Source organism: Egretta garzetta, unplaced genomic scaffold (assembly GCF_000687185.1).
Source record: "Egretta garzetta isolate BGI_Z169 unplaced genomic scaffold, ASM68718v1 scaffold5, whole genome shotgun sequence".
NCBI lineage: Eukaryota > Metazoa > Chordata > Aves > Pelecaniformes > Ardeidae > Egretta > Egretta garzetta.
In genome coordinates, this window is record NW_009259707.1 from 429,531 (window position 1) to 442,914 (window position 13,384).

Sequence of the window (13,384 nt, forward strand, 5' to 3'; positions counted from 1 at the left end):
CAAAAACATTGCAAAGGCAAACAGAAACCCCACTAACCACCAGCCAAGCAATCTGGCCAAGAAACAAATCAAAGGCTGTGAAAATGCCCACCTGCTCCCCATGATACAACATGGCAATAATGCAAAATGTCAAGAAAAATAGGCAGCTGAAGGCCACTCCTTAACCTTGAGAACAATTTCTGTGAATGCTACTTAAGAAGTGCCTAGAAAACTTCTTAATCACTTCCAGTGAGTTCACTGGGATCCAGACACTGAATACTAAGCAAATCTCCGTGCTTGTTGGAGCCTCTGCCTACAGATAAAAGTCCTTTATTCTCTATTTACAACACATTTTTATTTTGAGGAAGGGAAAAAAAAAAAAAAAAGTCGGTGAACATCAAGAAATAGGTAACAAAATGTTCTCTGCTGGGTTTACACAGGCATTTCATGATTGTTAAACAAAGTACTCCCTCCCCAAAGTTAAGTCAGACAAGTCTATTGCTGCGACAGAAGGACATGCTGTCAGCCGGTAGCTACAGCAAAGCGCCAACTGCCCCTACCATCTTACCTGCATGAACTATTACCATCAACTTTCTTTACTGTTAGTTTAAGAGTCCTTACAACAGCAGCCACAGGCCGAGCAAGAAAAGACAGAAAAAAATCAGACAGGAGCAAAAGAAAGACAGAGGCAGAAAAAAATAATGTTTTAGAGGGAAAATGTTACAAACTATACATTTAATTTCAAAAATAGAAGAATGATAAATGTACAGAATTAAAATAAGACAAACTTGCTTCTAAGGACAGATGCTCATCAGAGAAGTGAACTGCAGTTCAGCTTAACTGAGCTCTGACAGGAAGAATTTGGATTTTCACTTTCTTCCTCCCAGCTCAAAGAAGCTGTTCCCACAGTGCACTTGGATGATCTTAACAACTCAGTTTTGTAACACAAAAAATGTCAACAATTAGTATCTAAAACTAATACAGCACATGGAACATGCTTCCAGAAAAAAAGGAAAGGTACTAAAACTAGAAACTCTTCCAAGTGCATCACAAATTTTCCTTTAAATGGCCATGATAATGATTAGCATATGGGTCTTCCAGGGCAACAAAAGCAAATTCCATTTGCAGGCTTTGCCCTCACTAAGATATTCAGTATCTGCCTTCACAGTGGCATTTTACAGCTTTTGTTCACTGGAGTTCAGAAAAAAAATGGAACTTGATTTTAACACAATGCTGATTTAAGTTTATTTTGTCTTAGCTGTGCTAATTAAGTTCTACAGTCTTCTTTTTCCTCCCCTTATTTCAAAACATACTTAAATTAAGATGTTTAAATCAAATGAAAAGATGTTAAAATCAGCTATAGCAGCCACAGAAAGTAGAAATAGCAACACAAGAATCTTCCTACATTCTCTGAACACAGGGATGGAATATGGGTGGTGGGAAAAAAAGATAGCTGCCTTAGAATGGTAGCAAGCACTCTAGAGGGTTTTGTGGCACATGCACGCTTACCCTTCTTTAAGCAATATAGGTTGTTCTATGCTTTTGTGGTCTCTCCTTCCCGAAGAGGAAATCAAATCTAGAAACTAAAAGGTGAACAGAAAGCACAGATAAAAATGACAGTACCGCACTACCCAAATTAAAATCTTTAACACTTGTACAGCACAGAGCTGTAAGAAAATATGGTAAAAGTAGTTAAACAGAAGGTAATGGCAGAAGCTTGAGGAATCTGGGAGGTTTCCTGGGTTGTAAAAGACAGAAAAAAATCAGACAGGAGCAAAAGAAAGACAGAGGCAGAAAAAAATAATGTTTTAGAGGGAAAATGTTACAAACTATACATTTAATTTCAAAAATAGAAGAATGATAAATGTACAGAATTAAAATAAGACAAACTTGCTTCTAAGGACAGATGCTCATCAGAGAAGTGAACTGCAGTTCAGCTTAACTGAGCTCTGACAGGAAGAATTTGGATTTTCACTTTCTTCCTCCCAGCTCAAAGAAGCTGTTCCCACAGTGCACTTGGATGATCTTAACAACTCAGTTTTGTAACACAAAAAATGTCAACAATTAGTATCTAAAACTAATACAGCACATGGAACATGCTTCCAGAAAAAAAGGAAAGGTACTAAAACTAGAAACTCTTCCAAGTGCATCACAAATTTTCCTTTAAATGGCCATGATAATGATTAGCATATGGGTCTTCCAGGGCAACAAAAGCAAATTCCATTTGCAGGCTTTGCCCTCACTAAGATATTCAGTATCTGCCTTCACAGTGGCATTTTACAGCTTTTGTTCACTGGAGTTCAGAAAAAAATGGAACCTGATTTTAACACAATGCTGATTTAAGTTTATTTTGTCTTAGCTGTGCTAATTAAGTTCTACAGTCTTCTTTTTCCTCCCCTTATTTCAAAACATACTTAAATTAAGATGTTTAAATCAAATGAAAAGATGTTAAAATCAGCTATAGCAGCCACAGAAAGTAGAAATAGCAACACAAGAATCTTCCTACATTCTCTGAACACAGGGATGGAATATGGGTGGTGGGAAAAAAAGATAGCTGCCTTAGAATGGTAGCAAGCACTCTAGAGGGTTTTGTGGCACATGCACGCTTACCCTTCTTTAAGCAATATAGGTTGTTCTATGCTTTTGTGGTCTCTCCTTCCCGAAGAGGAAATCAAATCTAGAAACTAAAAGGTGAACAGAAAGCACAGATAAAAATGACAGTACCGCACTACCCAAATTAAAATCTTTAACACTTGTACAGCACAGAGCTGTAAGAAAATATGGTAAAAGTAGTTAAACAGAAGGTAATGGCAGAAGCTTGAGGAATCTGGGAGGTTTCCTGGGTTGTAAACTAAAAATAGCACAAATGCTCTAGAGCAGAAAAACTGCAACCGACCAACACTTCTTGTGCTTCTCCTTTATTATATATATCTTTCACTTCCTTTTGGACTAAGCCATTTTCATCACAGATCTGCAGCATCCCATGAAGCATGCACATGTCTCAAGCTCTAAGCAGCAGTTTATTAATCCAACCTTATTATTAAGTAGAAGTAGATCCCAAAAGATTCTGCTATTGACATGCACACAATTTGGTAAGTTTCTTGAATATTACAGTTATTGGGAGTCTGCTTTTTCCAGCACACACTTCCCAGTTTACAAAGAGTGTGTACTACATTCTAGGATTCCAAGCAACAGCTTCAACAACACAGCAGGATTTTCAAAACATTCACATGCATTACTTACATTTTTTACTGCATCTGCATATTTCTGCTCATTAAAATAGTCATAAAAAGTAGCCATGTAGGATTCCTTGAAATTGCCCTGAAATACAAAGCCAAAACCACGCATATCATAATACAGTTTATATAGAAAATATTGTTAACAGCAGTAGAGCATGAGACAAGCCATCGCAGATATGAAGGGGTTTTTTCTGGCCAGAGGTAAAATAAGCAAAGCACTACTTTCATGTTGTACAGCATACATTCAGTAGTACCAAATTTTATTTCAGATAAGTAGCAGAATGCTTTTCAAATGTTCAGTTATTATAGTTAACAATGCATTCTTCATGCATGCTTTGGCTTTTAATCTTGGTCCTAAAAGACGTGAGAGAAGTCTTGAAGGATTTGTAATTGAGGTACAGATTCATCTACAGTTGCCTGCGTGAATCCTAACTAGACCACCAGCGACCCCGAACTATCACCAGATATAGCAGTGTGGTGCCCTAGGTACACAAGTTTTATTTCAATCAAAGTTCCAGAGCATGGGCATTTAGATCTAATCTCACCCCTGACTGGCAGAAAACTGAACTGGTATGAAAAGAAAAGCATAGCCCTTCTCCCTGCTGGGCGATTCTTCTCAGTTGAGCTTTAAAATGCTGAAACAATCTGTAAAGCCCTGTAGAGCTGCTACAGAGGCAAGTAGAAAACTTCACGTTTTCCTGTTCGCTATCTTTCTTCCAGAAGGAAGGAATGAAAAGCCCTGGAACAGACTTCTAGGTTGGTCACACAATTTTGCTTTACTGAAATCTAGTTCAGATTAAGACAGATTTAGTTTTCCTGTGAGCATGAGAAGCTTATAATCAAAGCAATCATAACCAGTTTTGCATAAGCATAGTGCAACGCATGCATTTTAAAGGCTTAATTGCAATGAGCGATAAAAGATTAAAAAAAAAAAAAAAGAAAATCACTTTCCTGAATTAAGCCTTTAAATGAAAATGGCATACTTACAGATTTAGATTTTGATAGGCTGCCTAGCGTTTGAATGGTTTTAGAGATAAGTGTCAAAGTTCGAGAAGTCTGAGGATCCTAGGAAAGAGAACAGTATTTATGGACTAGCTATTGAAAATATGGAATAGAGGACGGTAAACTACACTTCTTCTTTCTTATTTCAGAAATAATAATCTTGCAGAAAAGTAACATAAAATTAGGGAAGACCCAATAAAACACTACAGGAAAAAAGATGCTTTTTTTAAAGGCTTTTGACTCTTCAGCCATCATGCTTCATAGCTACCCTAATGCTCTCTGGAGAACCAAAGGCCATCATTTGCAAAATAAAAACTGAGATTTCTATCTTGAAGACTGTCCAAGTCCTCCCCACTCCCAATAAGAACAACTACTAAAGGTCTTGGATAAGTTGCTTAACATCCAAAACATTTCCAACATTGCTGACAATCGATCCAGCATTGATGTAATGTGGCAAAATTGAAGCAGTGACCATCTTTTCCACAGCGGCTTAGACCATCTACTTTGTTTGTCCTTAATTTTCTCTGTTCTTCCCATACCTCCCAAGTCCTTCACATACACGGTCATTCAACATATGCTTTGTATCCAAGACAGACATAGCAGACCTTTGAACTAATAGAGGTACTTCTCCTAGAGGCTATTAACTGAAGAAAGAATCTTAATAGATAGACTATAGTGACAGAACCATACACATAGCTAGAAAAAATTGATACCGTACTTACTGGGTGGTGTGGTGTAAGCTGAAAGAGGTTTGGAGAAAGAATGGCAGGAGCAAAGAATCTCAGGAAAATAAAGCTGCTGACAGCTGTATACCTCACATCTAGGTCACCTATTAAAAAAAAAGACCTCTACTCAGCATTTCAATAATTCTTCCTTAAAAACCTTCTGAAATTATCAGAATGCCTTCAGAAAGCTACCTCAAATATGTGCTGGAAACACATATTTGCAAGCTACAAAATTAACTGATGATGGAGGATTTGGAGCCAGAGATCGACTAGTACAAATGAAGGAAATGTCAATGACAGCCTTTTAAAAAGAAGAAAGTTCATGACCCAGGCTACAAGGAGAACACCATTCACTTTTCCACTGTACAGGGAAATTCATACAAACATTTGCTATTCCACCTATGCAACTAAAGTATGATGAATAACTTACATAGTTTATAAAACGTTCAGCACAGAGGCCAACTCTCAGGTATCTAGTTATAGGCCCAAGCACAAGTGCTGTACAGACTCCTAATGTATCTATTCCAGTTGGTAATTACAGAAAACTATTTATTTTTACATAAAATAAAGAGCACGACAGCACCATCAGTGGCTTTCTGCTTGAGCTTCTCTACTATGAAGTGATTGTTTAACAGCTGAACTCTTACTACTCTCTCTAAAACTTCCTTATCATAATCTGCTTCCATTCATGAAAATACACAGGTTGGTTCTTTTGCTCAATTCCGGTTTTATATTGCCTGCTCATTCTCACAGAGCTAGAACAACTAGGAGGGAGAGGAAAGAATTGTCTCTTGACAGCCAGAAAACCTTTGCATCACATGGGCCTCCTAGGGCAATGAGCTTGCAATGACTCCAATAATTTATAGATTGGCCTTTTTTACAGATTGACATACGAGCAGAAATAATTCAGCTGCATGGAGCCTGTAGAATGAGCCACGACAAAACCCTGAACATTTGAAAACTGAGCATACTTTGCAAATATTGAAACCATAAATACATGCCATAATAATGTTTTCCTTTGAAAGATGTTTAAGGAAAACTCATACAATCATTGCAAGCAATATTCTTTGTGAAATGAAGAATCAAGGAAAAACCAGCATTAATACACACTCCAAATGGTATTTTGGATAAACTGCTGTTCAATTACTAAATCCATCATGGATCATGCAGACTGCTAGAATACACCTACATTTAAAAGCCATCAGTGATGTAAAATAAAACAGTATGTACAAACTCACCTTGAAAACGTTTGGCAGCTGATTCTCTCAGTGAAAAGAAAATATCGCACATCACTGTAGGGCAGCTTACACCAGATTTTGTAATTACCGTAAAAATGCGATCAACATATTGCCTCAGATTTTCCTGAAAAAGGCAATGATTATGACAAAATTAGTATCACTTTCTGCTGTGGAAAACGGTATTATTCCTGTTTTTATTCATAATGGCATCATTAAAAGATTCTCACTTTCAACGTTATATACTTGGAAAACAATCTCACACTGAATGATACTCTCTTTGGTAAACACATATATTCAAGGGTAAGAGTAAAAATATTATTCCTATTAAATACAGACATCAGGTGATATGGCTGTATGGCATATCGTTCCTTTTTGTAGCACCATTTTCTACGTCAGCAGTAGAGTCACAGGCTAAGTTATCCTTGTATTCAAGGGCAGGGTAAGAAGTGATTAACGTTCTACGTATGTTGTATTTATAACATGAAGTAAAACCACTGTAAAACAATTATAACAGTTTGTGGTGTTAAGAAAGCTTCCAGTGTATTCTAATGAATGACAAAATTATTTGCAACATCAAACATCTGAGGACCTCAGTTAAACTTGATAGTGGAAACAGAGATTATATCTTCAAAATCTAATGCATACCCTGTTATTTTCCAGGTTTTCACCATCTTTTAATTTCACAGGATCAATTTCACAAGGTTTATGGACCTGGCAGATCTAGAGAAAAAAAAAAAAAGTGAACAATTAATATATCAGTTTACCTTCATGAACAAAAAGTTTTGTAAAAAGCATAAGCTGTCAGTTTTTTGGGGGGTAAAAGGCAAAAGTCAACTCAAAAAGTTTTGTAAAAAGCATAAGCTGTTAGTTTTTTGGGGGGTAAAAGGCAAAAGTCAACTTTATAAACTGTATTTTTTTCTTTTGACAAAGCACTGAAGGCAAATTAAATTACATGCGATTTTTTTTTCTAAAAAGTAGCACTGATTTGTTCTACCCTTTCCCCTTCAACTGAAATGAAGAATTGTTCATTAGACTCTTTCAAGCAAGGCTCCTCAAGAAAAGCCCTATTTTGCCAAAATAGTCCACTTTGAAAGTATATCTATATTCTTTAAAAACTTGACTTTTTTTTCCTGAAACATTAAAACAACAGCTCAAGAAACTGCCAAATCATTTAAAGGAAGTCTGTGGTCTGAAAGTATTGACCAATTACTGCACTAAAATACCCACACCCACCATTCTGGACTGGATAGATAATAAACCATTGTTACAATGCGTGCATCACACACACAGTTATTTAAGAATAATTTTATTCCTTTACACCCACTGTATGAAACGTATTACTTATAGCTTTCCATCAGCTTTCTGCTGTATATATTCTTTATTCATCTAAGTTATTACTTTATTAATTCTCAGAAACAATAAACGTTATAAGTATTTAGTAATTTAGTTAAATAAATGGAAACTTTCATTTTCCTTTAATACAATTCAACTGTTTCTGAATTGTTTGACTCAGCTGTGGCTAAACTAACACACAGGATTTTAATGCAGAAATAGGCTCTTAAGCATTATTCCTACAAAGTCATCTTAAAATGGTAAGGAATAAACAGTATCTGCTCCCTGAAGGCCTTTTACAGTGACATTTTATCAAATAAACAGTCTAAACTTCTCTTACCTCATCTATAATTGGCTTTAGTGTAACTTGCAGATAATGCATCCCTGCCAGTTTCATTGTCTCGTCAATGCACTTGGAAGTTAATGAGTTTCCTCTGAAAATGGTGTTTGGATCTCTGGAAGTGAATAATTTTCTGTAATTTAGTCTCTTTGTAATAAACTGCCAATATACGGAAATAAAAGAAGCGGTGAAAAGGTGACGGAAATCTGAGTTTGAATGCACAAACAACAACTCCCTTTGACACCAGCCTGTCATTAAATGCAGTCATGTAGTACTTAGTGCACTTCCAGGTTCTAATAGAAAAGCAGTAGTCACAGTAAGTCCAGAGGGACTACAGATTTTCTTCTTTGTATTAGTGCAGTGTGCTCAGTGCAGCACCCAAACACATGGCAACACGCAGGCATAAATCAAAGGGGTTTACAATATAAATGGGGAAAAATGCGCCTACTTTCACGTGCTACTGAACAGCGTTAATTTGAGCAAGGGAAGGAGGCAGTGATTTTAGTGTCACAACAACACTGGACATTACACGCAACCTACTGCCTTCTACAAACAAGTATTTGTAAGCTGGGAAGCAGATGAAAACACCGGCTCGAATGACATAGCCATCTTTTCTAAGTGACTTACAGCACTGTCCCGTGATAATGCTATTAAACACAGTGCAGATCCCAATTCTGCCCTGAGAACTGCGTGGACAGCTGATGCCACACAGACTCTCACGTTTTTCTGATGAGGCACTTGCACAGAATTCTTCTGGTACTAGACATACGGCCACTGTGCTTCATTAAGCTGCACTACCATGTACTTTTTTTTGCTAGTACTACTTCCATTTTGAGAATTACTTGCATTTTGAGAACGCAGGTAATTTCACACTGATTTTGTACCTGCAATTCCTTGTACATCAATTTACGTTATGGAGATAGGCACATAATCAACGATCTCTTCTACAACACACATGATCAAAACCTGTGCCTACTGACAGCAGATCAAACTTGGATATGAAGTTATTTGCATGTTCTTGTACACACACCGATGTCTTTTCTGTTGCTTATAGCTTACTACAGTTGTACCCATTTACAAGTAGTGAATAACAGGATGAATTACTTTGCTGGATTCATCATTCTGTTTCATAAAAAAGTAAGCTCACTGCTTGTTACAAAGGCCAGAAAGCCTTGGAAACAAACACCATCTCTGCTGTTTTACCACAGGAACACGACTGACTAGGGAGCAGCAAATTCCCTCATACTGCAGCAACCAAGCTGTTTCAGCCAACCTGCAGCACAGAAAAAATACACCTACCTACAAGGAAGGAAAACACTCTATCCCTCAGACACTCTGAAAAAAGCCAACCCACACAAAGACTTTATTTTGTACCGAGGAAGCCGTTACTTTAAAGTCAGTATCTGCCATTCCCCTTGACTCCCAATTGTCTCTTTACTGTCAAGTCAAGAGCATGACTACATAGGCTCGTGCCTATAGGCTTGTGGCAACAAACGTTCTTCACGACCTGCCTGGTGTGAATACTAGATCTTACACTACTAAACTGTCAGCATACCAGTAAGTCAAACAAGGGACTTGTAAGAAAAAAGATTTTGTTTTCTGCTATCCACTGCCAGATCCAATACCATCTTTGTTCCTCAGCCCTCTAATTGGAAAGACGAGAGACACAGCTTGCCTTAAATATTCATGATTAGGAAGAAACTTGCTTTTTGTTTTGCAGAAATTCAACAAACACTTTTACTCAGCACTAGATGAGTTATTAGTACACTATAAAGCTGAAATGATTTCATATGAACAACTGAAGGTAATGTAGGATCTCACAGTTATCATATAATTAAGGCTGAGAAGAGTGAAAATCCCTTCTCTCAGATTTTACAATAATCTTGCAAGTGAATTTCGCAAAACATGATGGGAATCCCTCCTAAAATCAAACTCACCAGATCTTCAGAGCACTGAATGCATTTATAATGAACTCTGCCACTCAGCTGGGAGGAGCAGGAACAACTCCCAACAGTTTCTTTTGAAATTACATGGAATTCTAGAAACTGAGTGGAGGATCCTAACACTAGCCAACGCAGAGTAGGTTATGTTTGATAGCAATTTGTTTGTTGGTACTTACTGAGTTCTCTTCACTTCAGCATTCGCAATGGCACTTATGAAAGGCACAACTCTGCCATAGTGTAAGAAAAGCCTGACAAGAGGTATGGCTGCTTCCTGTTTTTCTCTGCAAACTTCACCCAAAATGTGTGCAGCTGATGCTGAAACAGGCTGAACAGTGGAAAGAAGAAAAACCTTTGAGAGATCTTTCTAGAACAAGCATCCTTTCTTACTTTTCCCATTAGCTCCTTAATGCAGAACCCCACACAACAGTTACAGCGGACAGTTATCCAAACATGCCTGTACATATAACATGGGTGGGCATTACATTCCAGCTTTTGTTGGCTGTAAGTTTTGATCGCAAGAGGGCAGCAATTTAAAAACTATTACAGTAGAGTTTCTTCTTCCCCTCCTCCCCCCCATTTTTAATATCTGTCTTTTCACTGAATGTCATTGTTGCCTGGGAAGCAAGTGAAGAGGAAGAACTCTAACCCTTTCTTCTCAATTTCAAGCCAACAGTAAGTACAGAACCCAGTTCTTGCACTGAAAAAATAAAAGCTTTGTTACAACTGCTAGAAGTATACATAATGGCAGACATGGTCCGACTCTAATAGTTCAGCATTAGTTCTTGGTTTGGTTTTTTTTAATTATGCAAGTAAACCTGTTTCTCTTCCAGTAAAGGAAAACCAATTGATCAAACTGAAGTTTACGTTGCATTTCATATGTAAAATTAGAAAGCCACGGAGAATATGCTGCTGTTAAAACCACTGGTGTTCCTGGGTGTGCCTTCACCCACCATACTGCATGCAGATAAAGATCTTTTCTGCAAGGACTGAAAACAAGCACAGGGATATGCAGAGCTTAAAAAGGCCCTCAGGTCAGAAAAGGAAGAAGCTGAAATCTCTGGTAATTACACAACTATGGTGCCAGCAAGATAGTGACAAATGTTCAGAGACACCCCTGTGAGGATGATCTGCTGGTAAACAACAAGCAGTGCAAGCAAATTACCTCGACATCTGCAGATTTTAGCAGGAGGTCTCTAAGTGGACTGTAATAGTCTGAGGAAAAAACATGGTCCTCCGTGTAAACCACATTTAACCTTAAGGAACCAAGATCATCAGGTTTCAATGACTTGTTACCATTATCTCTGGGCTGCAGGAAATACCTGATACACAAAAAGTAAGACAGAAAGTTTGTGCTGAAACAAAGATCATCTCAGGCTATACATGAACTTATATAAAATGTATAGATTCACACAGTATTTTTATATGTGCCAAATTCTTCAGAGTTCTGAATCAGACTTTTTAATTTTTTGCCAGTCTACATTGCACCAACTGCAACATGGGAAGTTCTGATCATAAAGATTTATGTAGATATAATTAAAAACCCACACACTAAAACTATGGGACTGCTGATGAACTGCAGTAAATAATATAATCAAGCCAATGTATTAGAACTCCCACATGCAATACAGAGTCAGGCTGAAATCTCTAATCACATCATCAAAACTTCTTGTTCTTACATTTGCTAAGATTACTTTGGCTTGCTTACAGAAAAAGACACAAATTAAATCCATTTAAACTTTATCACATAGCAGTAATTACTCTGAAGTCTTTGCAGAAGACATATGTTTCTACTTATTGTTCAAAAGAAAAAAGTCAAATACCATGCTTCGTAAGAACTAGACTGTCGGAGAAATTTCAAAGGGAGTCTCAGTTCTCCTAGAAACTCATCTCCAAACTTCAAGTTACTGGCATTCCAAAGATCAACTCTGTAATAAAATCAAAGAATTTAAAAAGATTAATAATAATTTAAAAATTAAAAAAAAAAAATAGTTCCAACGTTTTTTTCTGTTTTGTAGTATTTTTCCCCTCAAGCCTACAGAAAGTCTCGAAACTGTACAACAATGGTTTCCAAACAGTAAAGAGATGACTTTACCTTAGATTTCTGGAGCCTTGCAATTCATCTCCATGAAACATCAGTGGAAAAAAAAAAAAAAAAAAAAAAAAAAAAAAAATTCATCGAGACTACCTTTCCCTAATCTGTACTGTTTCCGCTATCCATACTGATAAAGATTCAGTGGGCTGCTTGGCTGTCCCAGATAATAGAAAAATACAGGTAAAAGGGACACCAGGGGAAAGAAATATAGAGATATTAAAGGACTCCATACTGTCAGTCCTGGTCTAATTTGGGATTACTAGCAGCTAAGTGCAAGCTTTACAGAGTTAGGCTGAATGTCTACATGGCCCTTCTAGCTCCTGGGAAGACTGTGTCAAGCTTACAAATTTGTCATACCTAAACTAGTTCTGTACAGATAAGCAAAACCTTAAGACAGTTCCACCACTCTGTATAAACAGTGTATTGGCTGAAGCCTACACAACTTTTGGCATTCAGTCCCTCACGTTTGGGAAGTTCTGATATGTATCACTAGATGATACTTCCCTCCCTTTCACATGCTCTTCAACATTAGGATGCAAAGCAACTGCACCGAGATTTAAAGTAGAAGTACTGGTGTCTAACCTGGCATTTGTAGATAAATGCTACAACATCCACCTTGGAGCAAGGATTTCAAACTCCAGGGTAAAGTCATTCAGTTACGGACATATTTACACAACCTTTCTAGTCTCAAGCAAGTCACAGTAGGCTTGTCAAGGAATGGATGTTGATAGTCCTGCTAAAGGTTTATCCTACTTTATGCAAGCATAGATCCTCTGAGCCTTGTATCTCTCAACAGCGCCTCATGCCTCAAGTTTCATACACTAGAGATACCATTGGCTCACATTGCATGCCTGCTGGGTTAAGTTCTTCAAACTGATATTTTGACAGCATTTCTGCAGGGCAGTAATTCCCCAAAAGGAAAAAACTTCTTTTAAAATTCAACGTCCTCTCCCCTCTCTCCATACCTGGTTGGTTACTATCTTGCTAGCTAATTCAGATGGCTAAAAGCAGCTTCAGGAGGAGAGGAATCTTTTGAGAAGTTTATTTGCACATAGTCAAACTTAGAATTTATGAAGTATTTACAGACTACTGGTTTCTAGTTTATCCAAATTCTTTCAAGATGTCCACCAGCAACCACACTTTGAAACATACACAGCCAAAGGATGTTCCCCCACAGCAACTTGTTACAGAAAAAAAATCAGCACAAAGGATCTGTAGGAGAGGAACTAACAACTTAAGGTAGATCTTGCGCGACATAATAAGCAAAGCAGGCATGTAAATTCTGAAATTATTGTTTTGTGTGCTTGGAGTACAAAGCATAAGTGGAATTTCAAAAAATAAGAATACACAGACCTCAAAGTCTAAGATTACTGTTTCCTGAGGTTTTTAAAAGGCAAAATTATGGTAAGTGTTATTCTAAAGCTGGTCACACCACAGTCATAGAGAGAAAGAAAGAACAGAGAGGGGGAGGAGAAACAATGAATTTCACCAGAA

General features: G+C 37.4%; 1 protein-coding gene across 1 annotated transcript in view; it reads right to left on the reverse strand.

The window, feature by feature from the left end:
* Positions 1-13,384, reverse strand: part of RASA3 (RAS p21 protein activator 3) — a 92,671-nt gene that overhangs the window by 12,403 nt on the left and 66,884 nt on the right. The window contains exons 8-17 of the mRNA XM_035894394.1: positions 11,619-11,723; positions 10,961-11,117; positions 9,975-10,123; positions 7,856-7,970; positions 6,829-6,903; positions 6,184-6,307; positions 4,943-5,049; positions 4,206-4,283; positions 3,223-3,300; positions 2,590-2,663 (exon numbers count right to left, since the gene is read on the reverse strand). Of these exons, the coding sequence (XP_035750287.1) occupies positions 2,590-2,663; positions 3,223-3,300; positions 4,206-4,283; positions 4,943-5,049; positions 6,184-6,307; positions 6,829-6,903; positions 7,856-7,970; positions 9,975-10,123; positions 10,961-11,117; positions 11,619-11,723 (1,062 nt within the window). The remainder of the gene's footprint in view (positions 1-2,589; positions 2,664-3,222; positions 3,301-4,205; positions 4,284-4,942; positions 5,050-6,183; positions 6,308-6,828; positions 6,904-7,855; positions 7,971-9,974; positions 10,124-10,960; positions 11,118-11,618; positions 11,724-13,384) is intronic.